Source organism: Podarcis erhardii, assembly GCF_964252035.2.
Source record: "Podarcis erhardii genome assembly, chromosome: 16".
Classification (NCBI taxonomy): domain Eukaryota; kingdom Metazoa; phylum Chordata; class Lepidosauria; order Squamata; family Lacertidae; genus Podarcis; species Podarcis erhardii.
This window is the reverse complement of record NC_138514.1, coordinates 24973110-24986301: the sequence shown is the minus strand read 5'-3', so window position 1 is coordinate 24986301 and position 13192 is coordinate 24973110. Positions and strand designations below refer to the sequence as shown.

Here is a 13192-nt window from a genome sequence, read left to right as displayed (position 1 = left end):
CATGGTGGTGGCTATCGATGCCTCCTGTGGCAGTGAGTTCCATAGTTCAACTAAAAAGGTACTTCAGTCTGTCCTCAGCCTCCAGCTTCCAATGGATGTTCATGCATTCCAGTGTTATGAGAGAGGGAGGAGAGCTTTTCTCTATGCACTTTCTCCACGCCAGGCATAATTTTATAAGTGTCGTATCATATTGCCTCTTCTCTAAGCTAAAAAGCCCCAGATGCTGCAACCTTTTTCATCACAGGGGAGACTCTCACTCGCCTATCAGGCATGGCCAAACTTGGCCCTCCAGCTGTTTTGGGACTACAATTCCCATCATCCCTGACCACTTGTCCTGTTAGCTAGGGATGATGGGAGTTGTAGTCCCAAAACATCTGGAGGGCTGAGTTTGGCCATGCTCTAGGTCATTGTAGCTGCTCTTCTCTTAACCCTTTCCAGCTCTACAATATCCTTTTCAAGGGGTGGCAGCCAGAGAGGTTTCCCTTGTGTCACTGTGCACCTTTAGGTAGCCTTTGGCACCTCGCAGGTGGAAAACGTGGAAAGTTATGGAAAATATTCTTCCTTCTTTCGTTTGCCTGCCTGCTCTCTGCACATGGTGGCTCTGCTCTTTGTTGCCGCAAAATGGGTCTGGAGTGGTGAGCGCCACTTTGCACAGACACCTGCGTGATCTGGGACTCTGCTTTTGCTGCCAGCGATGAGTTCAAAACGTTCGCTGGCCGCTGGCTTCGTGACTTGCTGTGCGTCTCCTCGGGGAGAGCAGATGCTTGACCTTTGCTCCGCGTCTAATGGGACCGGGTTGGCTTGTTTGAAAAAAAAGCCCATTAACTGGGCTAATTGGCCAGCTCTGCCTCCTTTCCTTTGGGGTGTGCTATTCTTAGCCCGGGCTGCTCAGCGAGGCGACTGTTCCCTTTCGGCTGGTGTGCCAAATGTCCCCCTCGAAAGCAGCACAGCTGAAGAACCTGGAAAGCAAAGGGGAGACGTAAGGAGAGATAAATGGACCACTCCTGGCAGCCTCCCCACCCCTTGCACGCCAGGCTGGATGCCAATGATTCCAGCAGGAATTTGTGGTTGCTTCTCAGCTGGTTTCAAAGTGAGGAGGTGCATTTTCAAAGGCTTGTTTATTATGCATCTCATAAAATGTATACACACCACTTGATTGTAAAAAAAACAACCCAACAACCCACCTCAGAGTGGTTTGCAAAAAAAGATAAAAGAAAATCGAGGAGGGAAATGCAGTACTTCAAAACATACAAAAAGTTAAAATACTGAAACAGGTTACAATTCATATCGGTGTTTCTAAGTGTATGGGTAGGTTTGCCTAAACAAGAATGCTTTTAGCCGGTGCTGAACGGAATATAGTGAAGGCGCTTGCCTGATGTCAAGAGGCAGGGAGTTCCGAAGGATAGGTTCTGCCATACTAAATGACTGAATTCTTACAAATGCGGAACAGGTGTCCTGTGGCACTTGTAACAGGGCCAGCTGTGCCAGTTTAAGTGGCTGAGCGGGCAGAAGTGGGGTAAGGTGATGTCGTAGGTAAACTGCTCCCAAGTTGTTAAGGGCTTTATATACTAATAGTAACACCTTGAACTTAGACTCATAGGAGATCTGCAACTGGTATAGATCTCTGAGCACAGGAGTTATCATCTTCTTCTGCTTTAGCGATCACTCGTAGCCGAGTAAGATTGACTTCCATAAACACGGTTTTAACAATGAGTCCGTAAGTGACTGTGGAGGCCAATTCTGGATCCACACGTCCTTCCACAGTGGGGACGTTGGTTTCCGGGTGGGAGTTGATCACGGTGTGGATTTGCCAAGTGTGCCTTCCTCTTAGCACATTTTCCCCTTGCGTCCTGAGTTCGAGCATCTTCAAAGCCCATGACACCTTTGGTAAAGGAACAGGAGGTATATTCTGACAAGAACTCACCCCAGTTTATGCTGCATCAGAATTGCTAACAGCAGCTTCCGGAATCAAGCACGAGGGAGGTCCCACATTGAGGGTTGCATGTCTCTTTGAATTTGTATCCAATATTCGTTCCAGATTAAAGGCCTTTTTTCTGGATTTGCTTTCTTTGCTTACTCCCCCCTCCCCCGCCAGCACCCGGATACGGTCATTGTCAAAGTCTTGCTGCAGTCTAGCCAGTGTTTTCTGTGATGTGGTGATTTTCTTCCCACCACTACTTTTTTAAAAATTTAATTGGAACACCAGCCTGTCTGGTATGGACACACATCAAATGCCTGTGAGATTTTTTACACACACACACACACACACACACACCCTGTAATCCTGTGTGTTTAAGTAAACTGTTTCCAAGTGCTGGCCATTTTATTGGTTATTAATCACACTTGGGGGTGGGTATGTCTATGTCAGTTTCTCTTCTCACCAGGGGGTGGGGTTAATTAGGGATTTCCTTATATTTTTCATTTTTAAAATGGGAGAAATAGTGCTATTTAGTTATTTTTTCAAAAAAAGAAAAGAGAACATTAATGCAGGGAAGCAAGTACTGTAATTAACTCCCCCCTACCAGTGGGAACTGAAACTGACAATAACCCAGTTTGCACATCACAGTAAACCCTAGACAATGATTGACTGTAACTGCACTAATCTGGGTTGTTTCCTCCCTACTAGCGCACAGATCTGCAATCCCAGGCATTGTTTTATGTTCAAACTGGGGGTCTGGGTTTGTTTTGCGCCAAAGAAACCACAGTCTGTAGCCAGCCTACTTGCTGTCTCTGATAGTGGAAGCAAATTGTGGCTATTGTGGCAAGTAGCCATAGGTGGCCTCATCCTCTGTGAATTTGTCTAATCGTCTTTTGAAGCTGTCCAAGTTGGTTGTCAGCCCTACATCCCATGTCAGTGATTTCCACCCTTTAACCATGCGCTGCCTGAAGAAGTACTTCATTTTCTCTACCCTAAATCTTCCAGCATTCATGCAGAGAATGTTTTCCACATCTCCCTTCTCTATGTACCATGCATAATTTTGTATGCAAGGGGCTTCTTGGCAATGAAGTGCGCGCTCTCTCTCTCTCTCTCTCTCTCTCTTGAGGGGTGGTCTTGTCTCCTGTGTGCCACATAGGAGGGTCTTGGCAGCTGCTCTCTGTGGAAAAAGGCCCCAGTTTGAAACAATAGCAGATAAAAATGGCATAATAGGAGAGGTGGAATTAATTGCAGGGCGGGGGGTGGAGACGCTGGGAGTGCAGGTGTGTTTTCCATAGTGGTGTCGAACGAGGGGCCGCCCACCCATTTGCAAACACCCACCCACCTCTCGAAGCATACCTAGTTCCAAGGATCCTAGCTTAGCTGATGTTCCTCTGCATTCATTCTTTTGGATGCTTTCCAGAACTTTGCTTTTAGGTGTCACACTTGTCAGATTCGTTTTATTTTTATTTACTTTCTAAGTATACACCCTGCCTTTCAGCACCCGAGCTTTCAAGGCTGGGGAGTCTGGAGGGGAGTCAGACTGGGAGAAAGGGGGTGGTCTCAGCCACACAGCATGATCTGGGAGGGTTTAGGGTTCATCTATATTATGTATAGTCTTTAGGGATGTGGGTGGCGCTGTGGTCTAAACCACTGTGCCTCTTGGGCTTGCTGATCCAAAGGTCGGCGGTTCTATTCCCCGTACGGGATGAGCTCCCGTTGCTCTGTCCCAGCTCCTGCCAACCTAGCAGTTTGGAAGCACACCAGCACATGTAGATAAATAGCTACTGCTGCGGCAGGAAGGTAAACATCGTTTTTGTGCACTCTGGCTTACATCATGGTGTTCCGTTGCACCAGAAGCAGTTTAGTCATGCTGGCCACATGACCTGGAAAGCTGTCTGGACAAACACCGGCTCCCTCAGCCTGAAAGCAAGATGAGCGCCGCAACCCCATAGTCGCCTTTGAGTGGACTTAGCCATCCAGGGGTCCTTTACCTTTACCTTTTTATATTATGTATAATTTTAGGGATTGGTGTTGATATGCACTCCGGCATTAAGTGTTGGGAAATGACAACGGACATAATAATCCCTGGCATCTCCAGGCAAAGGCAAGTGACCTGTGCATGCCTGCTCAGTCTGCTGTATAACAGGTGCTGCTGCTGCCTGTTCATAGAATTGTAGACTTGGAATGGACCCTCAAGGCTGGTGAGGGGCGTGGCCTAAAAAGAGAGGGTGTGGCTTGGAGAGAGGACCTATGGACTGTATTTGGCACCTGCTTATTATAAGCTTGGCCATTGTATAACCCCATTACTATCATTAATCTCTCTTTGTGTGTGTTTCTTTATTTTGAACAAAATTCTTTTCTGGCTATACTTTTACATTTTCAAAAATGTAAATGAAAGTGTGTTACCTCTAAGGGGGCAATGCTAATTTTTTAAAAAATAAAAGGGTGGGGGGACATTTTGGCAACTCCTGCCCCCAATAAAGCAGAAATCTATACTTTTGTTTCAGCTTTTGTTTTTTGGTTTTTTTACACTTCATGGGTAGTAATGAGGATTTGTGTTAAAATGAACAAGTGCATAGTGCTTGATTAATTATTGTTGTTATTTTTTTGAAATCATCATCATCATCAAGAATTGCTTGCAATTTATTCTTCCCCAAACTGGACCTTCCCCACCAACATCAGTTTATAGGTGAAAATGGAAGAAGCAAGATGAACATATTTGCGGGGGCGGGGGCGGGGAAGGGATCCCATATCCCTGATGGGGTCTATTGCAATTCTGCTTGCATCATGCAGAAGAAGAACAATGATTTATTAGTGCTTGGGAGCTGCCTGTCTGGAAACGGCTGCTGTCTGCGCTGAGAGTACTTGAATGAACGATGGGCACTCGGTGCAGAGGTGCAGTGGATGGTGCCCTCCCCCCACAGGAAGCAAATTGGAAAGAGGAGGCCAGCCCAGAGCAGAGTCACAGCCGGCGACCTCTGCTCTGAACTACTAATTTGGGCCTGTGAGAGCCTTTAACTTTTTATTTCCCCATTGGAAGATGGTGCATCTACTGTGTCGATATGGCTAGGATACTAGCTTGCACGGTATCCTCTGATGCCTCTCTTCCTTGGGGCCAGGTTGGTGCTGGAGAGCATCTGCTTTCCATGAAGAAGGATGCAAGTTCAGACCCCAGGGCCATCTCCAAGGGCTGGGACCAGAGAGGAATCCCTGGAGAGCTACTGTCACTCAGTATGGACGATAGTGAGCAAAATAGGCCAGTGGGTCAGCTCAACATTAAGCACCTGTTCCTGTTTAAATCAGCCTTTTATTCAGCTCCATGAGGACTGGAATCTTGCATTGTTTTTAATGAAAGGGGCAGAGCATTAGACTAGATTACTGGTTCCCAAAGTAGGTGGTACTGCCCCCTGTGGGGGAGGGTGGGATTACTACATCGATTGCTATATACCTGTACAGTGGTACCTCAGGTTAAGTACCGTACTTAATTCATTCTGGAGGTCCATTCTTAATCTGAAACTGTTCTTAAACTGAAGCACCACTTTAGCTAATGGGGCTTCCCGCTGCCACCATACCGCCACCACACGATTTCTGTTCTTATCCTGAAGCAAAGTTCTTAACCCGATGTACTATTTCTGGGTTAGTGGAGTCTGTAACCTGAAGCGTATGTAACCCGAGTTACCACTGTATATGGACATTTCCAGCACCACAATCTCAATATGTACTTGTAGCTTAGTAAAGAACACTTTTTGTTCGGTAAACTAGATGTTTGTGACCAAAATATTGCTGCTAAGAGGCAAGGAGTCAGCAGGGGGCCGCTGGCGGTGTAAATGACTCTCTGACTTTGAGAAGTTGGCATCGATGGGTGAAGGTAACCAATGTTGTTGAATTAATTAAATACCGTAGTTGGATTTTGAAGAAATGTGCAATTAATTGTTGCTGAATTTTAGTGTGGTGTTATCTTCCGTAGTGGGTCATGCAAACCGCTGTTCTGAAGGGTGCTTTTATGGAGTAGGGTAGGGGGCACTGGGGAAGAGTTCTTGAAAACAAGGGGGCAGTGGCACAAAAAAGTTGGGGAACACCTGGTCTTGGTGGTCCCCAAAGGAGTCTGCAAGGTGCAATGTCCTGAGGGTTTCTCCCCTTCAGAAGTCTGTCCCAGAGGGTTTCTTTCATTCAGGGCATTTTGTGTCTTCCAGGCTAAGGACAGCGACGATGACGATGACGTCACTGTCGGAGTGGATCGGGACCGCTTCATGGACGAGTTTTTTGAGCAGGTGAGAAAGCCCATTTAGTTGCACGAATTTGTCAGGGAGTCAATTATTTGGCCTCTTCCTGCAGATTCCCCCCCCCCCCGCCCCCGCGGCCACTAGTCCCCCCTTTGCTTCTTCTTTGAGCAACTAGATGCATTTTTGGCGTGGGGGGTGCACCTGGCAGGAAAAAGTTGGCACGGAAGGCACTCGCTGAATCTCTAGTGGCATGGCGTTCCACAGGAATGGGCCAGTGTTGTGAACAGCCCTGAGATCTACAGTTGAAGGGCGGTCCAAAGATTTTTATTATTATTATTATTATTATTATTATTATTATTATTATTTCTACCCCACCCATCTGGCTGGGTTTCCCTAGCCACTCTGGGCAGCTCCCAACAGAACAACAACAACAACAACAACAACAACAACAATAATAACAACAAAGCGACAAAATATCAAACATTAAAACATCAAACATTAAAAGGGTTTCATTGCTGTCAAATGAGTTTCTCCAGTTCCAGGGAACAATGTTCCTGCAGAGATTCTCAGGGATTGAACTGGGATAGAAGATTTCAGGCAGTCCCTGGAGTACCGTATTTTTCGCACCATAGAACGCACCGGACAATAGGACGCACCTTGTTTTAGAGGGGGGAGAACAAGAAAAAAAAAATCTCCCCCTCTCTGCCCAGGGCCCCTTCAGCGAAGTGGCAGGAGGCGCTGCGCAGAGAGGGGGAGAATTTTCCCCCTCTTGTTTTCCCACTCTAAAACAAGGTGCCGTTCAGGCGGCTACCTTGGAAGCCTGGAGAGCGAGAGGGGTCGGTGTGCACTGACCCCTCTCACTCTCCAGGCTTCAGGTTCCTTTCGACCTGCTCTTTGGGGCTGGCGGGGGAAGCCCACCACCAGCCCCAAAGAGCAGGTCAGGGAGCAGCGGAAAGGCGCAGCGGAGAGGCTGCTGCTATACTCGCGCATCACCTCTCCAGCTGGGAGAGGGTCACGGGGCTATGGCTTCTTTAGCCCCGCGTGCGCTCTCCCGGCTGGAGAGGTGACGTGTGGCTATAGAGGCTTCTGCCATAGCCGCGCGTCACATCTCCAGCTGGGAGAGGGTCACAGGGCTATGGCTTCTTTAGCCCCGCGCGCGCGCTCCCAGCTGGAGAGGTGACGCGCGGCCATGGAGGCTCCTGCCACAGCCGCGCGTCACCTCTCCAGCCGGGAGAGGGTCGCGGGGCTAGGGCGTCTTCGCTCCATAGGACGCACACACATTTCCCCTTCATTTTTGAAGGGGAAAAAGTGCGTCCTATAGAGCGAAAAATATGGTAAGTCTTAACTGAATTCAGTAGTGCTTATTCCCACACAAGCTGAGTTAAGATTGAAGGTTTAGCTGAGGCCTTCTCCCTGGTTGCTGTGGGATGAAACCAGAGGCCTGCTTTTTACAGAGAACTATGAAGTGAGGGGAGCAGTAGCAGCTTGTTGAGGGCTTTTGCAATTAAAACAGGGCCTCTGAAGCAGGCCTTGTGGCAAGTCCTTATTTTGGCGATGCTGGGGTTTGATGGTGGAAGACGCCCTTGTCAAAAGCCAGGGCATTCCAAGCTCTCTGCTCACTCTGGCCCTCCTTCCTCCAGGTGGAAGAGATCCGGGGGTTCATCGACAAGATCGCGGAGAATGTGGAAGAGGTGAAGCGGAAGCACAGTGCCATCCTTGCGGCCCCCAACCCCGACGAGAGTGAGTAAGGCTGCCTTGCCTCTTCTTGGCTGAGGTGGGGGGGGGAGCTTTTGCCAGTGGATGGGGGCAGATGTCTCCCCCCAACAGTGAATATCCTTGTTTCGTGAAAACAAGCCCCTTTACTACAGCTCAAGTTGCGACCATAGAATCATAAGAGTTGGAAGGTACCTCCAAGGTCATTTAGCTCAACCGCCTGCAAAAGCAAGACCCCCTGACAGATGGCCACCCAACCTCTGCTTAAACACCTCCAATGAAGGAGAAACCACCACCTTTTTTTTTTTGCAGGGTGGCACTTTCCCTTTAAACCAAGTGGGGAAGGAGCTCTGTCAATTAGCTCAGTTGTTTGGTGTCAACATGCAGAGGACCGGGAGGCCAGCTGGCTAGCCCCAGTTGGGCCGCTCCCATCCAGCCATCCCGCTGCAAAGACCCATCGGCCTCTGCTCCAACGTAAATCAGCGACACGGGCTTCAAAGCCAGGGCACACTATCAGCAGATCAAACTGCGCACACAGAATAGGCATGAGGCTTGTGAAAGCATGCTACAACTACAGATTTATTAATCATAAATCAGGACAGAGAAACATGTTGTCTCTCTCGTCTTCTCAGAGAGGACGGAAAAAGCAAAAGCACAACGGAAGTTCCCAGCAAGCTGTGCTGGAATGCAAACAGACATGTGACATGCGACAATTCCACACGTCTGCTCCTTAAGGTGGAATGGAAATCTCAACAGTTAGAGCATGGTGGTGATAACACCAAGGTTGCAGGTTCGATCCCCGTATGGGACAACTGCCTATTCCTGCATTGCAGGGGTTGGACTGGATGATCCTCAGGGTCCCTTCCAACTCTGAAATTCAGTGGTTCTATGGTTTCCATTTTGTAGGGGAGTGGTCCACTCCCTGCAAGAAGCTCCAGTTCCTCAGGTTACCCACCAGCACCGCAAAAAAGACTTTCCCCTCACTTCTTTGCGTAAGGCATCGGCAGTGTGTGTGTGTGTGTGTCTGTCTGTCTCTGTCTCTGTCTGTCTCTGTCTCTGTCTCTCTGTCTCTTCTCAGGTTTTGCTGCCCCGCGTGGATCTCTGTGACTTGTTTAACCCCGGCCTTCCAAACAATTGAGCGTTCTCTCCTGTGGCAGGCTGGGGCGCTGCATAAATATCAATTAACTCCCTCGCCTGTGAGCGCATTAGGGGAAAGTGCTCAGCAATTAGCTGCGCCTTAATTTAGCCAGTGGAGAGGGAGCGTGACACTCCTGTGGCTCTAGCAGGGGCCCTGCTAGTGCCACCATGCCAGGCGTTACATGTGGCCCTGGAAGGGCAGGGCAGGATCAGATTTCCTGCCCGACCCAGGATGCCAATCCAGTTGGCCCAGATGCAATTGGAACAGTTGCTTAGCAAAGGGTGGAAGCGATGAGGGAGAGGGGGTACCATTGAGGGGCACCCCAGGGTCATTTGCCATATTCATGGGCATTCGATGCAAGGAGGGGCTCCTCCAGACGACCTGTCTATTGAGCATGCACAAAAGGTTTGTGGAGGTCAGACTGTCTCCGCTCTGTACTGAGCATTTAAGAACATAATTTGAGCCTGCTGGATCAGGCCAGAGGGAGCCCATGTAGCCTAGCATCCTGTTCTCACAGTGGCCAACCAGAAACCTGCAAGCGAGATCCAGTCACAGGAGCTCTCTTCCCCTGCCCTCCCCTCCTATGTTTTCCAACAACTGGTGTTCAAGAAGCAACATTGTGGAGGCAGAGTTAGCAGTCCTGGCCGATAGCCATCGATAGCCCTCTCCACTATGAATTTGTCCAAGCTTCTTTTGAGCTATAAAAAGTCCTTCTTAAAAAATCTGTCCTGAATCTCCCAACATTCCGCTTCATTGGATGTCCAAATGTTCAAGTGTAATGAGAGAGGGAGGGAAATCTTTTCCCTATCCGCCTTGTCCATGCCATGCATAATTTTATAAACTCCTATTATGTTGACTCTTAGCAAACTCTAACCTAAATAGTCCCAACGCTGCAACCTTTTCTTCATAGGGGAGTCGCTCCACTCCCTTGATCATGGTGGTTGCCCTTTTCTGAACATTTTCCAACAACGGATTAGTGATTCCAACGGAGGCCTTCATCCCACATCCATTCTGATTTGCTTCCAGGGCGTTTATGCATCTTCTCATTAATCCCTTGTTTGTCCCACATTTTACGGCACATTTCCCCTGTCACTTTCCTAACTGCAAAAAGTTCAGTGTGGTTGAAGTGGATTTGTGGTGCTAAGGCAACAAAACGCTTTGGTCCATTTTTGTTTCCTGGGATGAAATGGGGTTTCAGAGTTTTTAGGGGTTTTTGAATGTCTTATGTAAATTTTCAATTTCATTGTTCTGTATGGGACAATGACAATAAAGATATCGTATTCGTATGCACTTCTGCAAAATACTGCAGGCTCTGTGAACCAGAAGAGCTTTGCATTAGGAGAAAGGATGGCTGGTGCTTGCTTCTTTGAAGCCCCCTTAGTGTTTTCTCCTGCCTGCAAATATTTTTTTATTTTCACAAGCAGCAGTAAGACCATATTTAACAACCCCACTCCACCCCAGCAGAAGCACCAAAACGCTTAATTACATTTAACTTCCGAGCCATTTCCATTTTTAAACAAAGGTATCATTGCACAAGTTGCCACGTGTCCTCGGATGCCTATAACCATTTTCTGTCGATATTGCAAATTACAGTGGCAGAGCACCGGCTTGGTGTGCAGAATGCCCCAGCTTCAACACCCCCGCCCATTGCATCTCCAGGAAGGGCTGGGAATATCCCCTACTTAAAACCCTGGAGAGCTGCTGCCAGTCTGTGCTGACAATACTAAGCTTAGATGCTCTAATAATCTGACCTGGTATGAGGCAGCTTTCTGTGCGTGGGATGGGGATCTCTCCAGCTTTCCTGCCTCCGGTGCAGGGTGGCTCCCCGCAGCAGCTCCTTCTAGGCATATCCCTCTTCCTGTTCCCTCCCCTCTTGCCTCCTGTATTCCCTGCGTGGGTGAGTGCCGGAGGTTTCTGTGTTGGCTGCCCCCTCTGTCGCTTCTGACTCACTGCAGCGCTTCTCTTCTCTCCCTGCTTTCTCCTCCTCCTCCAGAGATTGTTGCCATCACCCACACAACCAGTTCCTGCCTGCTTACTCCATCCATACCCCTATTAAAAGTGGTCCCTGAGTGCTCCGCTGTCCTTCATTCCAAGGAAACAGAGCCCTGGGGAAGCCCTGGAGTTTCTCACCATTGGGGTGGCGTGGAATGCTGTTACTCCTCAAGCTTTGCTAGGTGGCTTGCCTATAGCCCTTCCTCCCTCTTCTCCCAGGATAATATTCCCTCCACATAATTGCTTTCTCCATTCACCGCTGGGAGGGTCAGCTCCTTCCATGCGCAGTCAACATCGATCTTGAGAAATTGCAGCCGCCCTGCCCACCCGTTCGAAAGATAGCTGGCTTCTCCGGGGACCTCGGGATGTTATTAATGAGCTTTGGGTCCAGGCGAGTCAGGCGAGAGGATGGAAACAGCCAATTTTCCAGCAAGATGGAAATTGCACCCCTTCGGAGTGCATTGGCAAACCTGGAGATGGGAACGGGCTGCTTAAGGAAGGGAAGGGAAATGCCTTTGGGGAAGGGGCGCTGTTGTCAAGCTGAGTGTGGCGCTTTATTCTGGAGTGGTTGAGGGCACTGAGCCCTTCACGATGAATAGGTGGCAATCCTCTTTGTCTCTGCCAGCATAGAAACACAGGCCTTTTTCTGGGCTGCCCCTTGGCAGCAGGGTTGCCCGACATTTTCCTTTCCTTTATTAGCTGTGATTCTAATTGGACTAGATGAACCCTGGGGTTCTATAATTCTATGATTCCATTACAGTCTCTTCTGCTGTAATTTTAGTTAGCAGCTGCCTGATAGGATGCAAAGAGCAAGTCAGTGGATGCTGCTGTCCTCTGCATGGAGGCAGCCGGCAGGGGAATGACGGATCTCCAGGTATTGTTGTTTGAAGGCACCCCTCAGCCTTTGCTGTTGGCCTTGCTGGCCTGGGACTGATGGGAGATGGAGCTCAACAGCAACTGGGGGGCGGGGGGGGGAGCAAAGGGCCCAAACCCCTGCGCTGAGGACTGAATCTCCTCGATCCAGCAGGGAAAGGGTAGCAGACCACCTGCCTCAGCCTGATCAGTATAAGCCAGTTTCCTATATTCCTGTTTAAACCAGCCATTAATTCAGAGCAATGAGGGCTAGAGTCTTGGGTTGTTTTTAGAGGAAAGGCCACAGCTCACTGGTGGAGCATCTTCCTGTCCTATTCTATTGCTTCTTGTTGACTGTGATTTTTTGAGTAATGGTAGGAATATGATATTATATTAAGATTGCACCATCGTAATATAAAACACCCAGGGCCACTGCACTAACGGAAACAAGCATCTGGGATTCCCTCTCTCCAAGTGTGTGTCCTACACCGTCCCCAAATCTTTTGTGGGGGGACTCAGAACAGATTTAGGGGCTCTGCGTGGGAAGGGAGGGAGTTCTGTCATGGAAGGAAAATCCTCAGACTCAAGGCCAGGCTCTTGAAGTCTTCTGAGAGCTCAACAGAGATTAAAGATAAGGCATTCTCCGCTTGCAATGAGGATTTGCCCTTTAATTATTTTCTTCTCCCTGCAGGGTGGGAGTTAATTACTGGCTTCTGTGCATTCCGCCCCCTCCCCTTTTTCTTGTATAGCAAAATAGCAGAGCTGCCTGTCAGAGTAGACAATACTGGCTGCATGGGCTGACTCAGTGTGGGTGAAAACTTAACGCTGCATGGCAATCCCCGATGGCATCTCTGGGCAGGGCTGGGAGGAAGCTGCCTGGACCCCTGGAGTGCTGCTGCCAACGAATGAATATTATTATTTATTTGTGTAGCCAAAGCCCTTATGAGAAGCAAAATAGAGATAACAGAATATAATACGTTGTGCATTTAAAATAATTGTGCAAACCATGTCTTCTGTCAGATAAGAGTTTGTTCCCCCGAAGAATTTAACTTGGCTTCCCCACACAACTTTTTTCCTGAAAACTGTTGCTCTAAAGGCAAAACAGGCCACTTTTTCAGTAAGTGTCCCCTAATAAAAAGTTAATCAGATACTTACACTGACTTGCGGCAGCCAAGTTGAACCAATGGAAACAGTACAAGGCAGCTGCTTGTGCTGCTAAGCCCTAAGTAGCGTCAGACGCATAAATTTATTCTTATGCAAGGGTAAATGGGCATGTGTTATTTTCTCTCTTTACGAAGCTCTGGGAAACTGAGAGAATGGGGTTTCTTTATTTTTTACCAAGGATCCCTGTCAAGC

The 13192-nt window shown here is 48.5% G+C and overlaps 1 protein-coding gene across 2 annotated transcripts in view; it reads left to right on the top strand.

The window, feature by feature from the left end:
* The window catches only part of STX1A (syntaxin 1A), a 39356-nt gene that overhangs the window by 3914 nt on the left and 22250 nt on the right, over positions 1-13192 (top strand). For both annotated transcript variants that reach the window (XR_014151893.1, XM_081843804.1), the window contains exons 2-3: positions 6112-6189; positions 7782-7881. Coding sequence is in view for 1 of the 2 variants with exons in the window: in XM_081843804.1 (XP_081699930.1) it covers positions 6112-6189; positions 7782-7881 (178 nt within the window). In the remaining variant the exon portion in view is untranslated. The remainder of the gene's footprint in view (positions 1-6111; positions 6190-7781; positions 7882-13192) is intronic.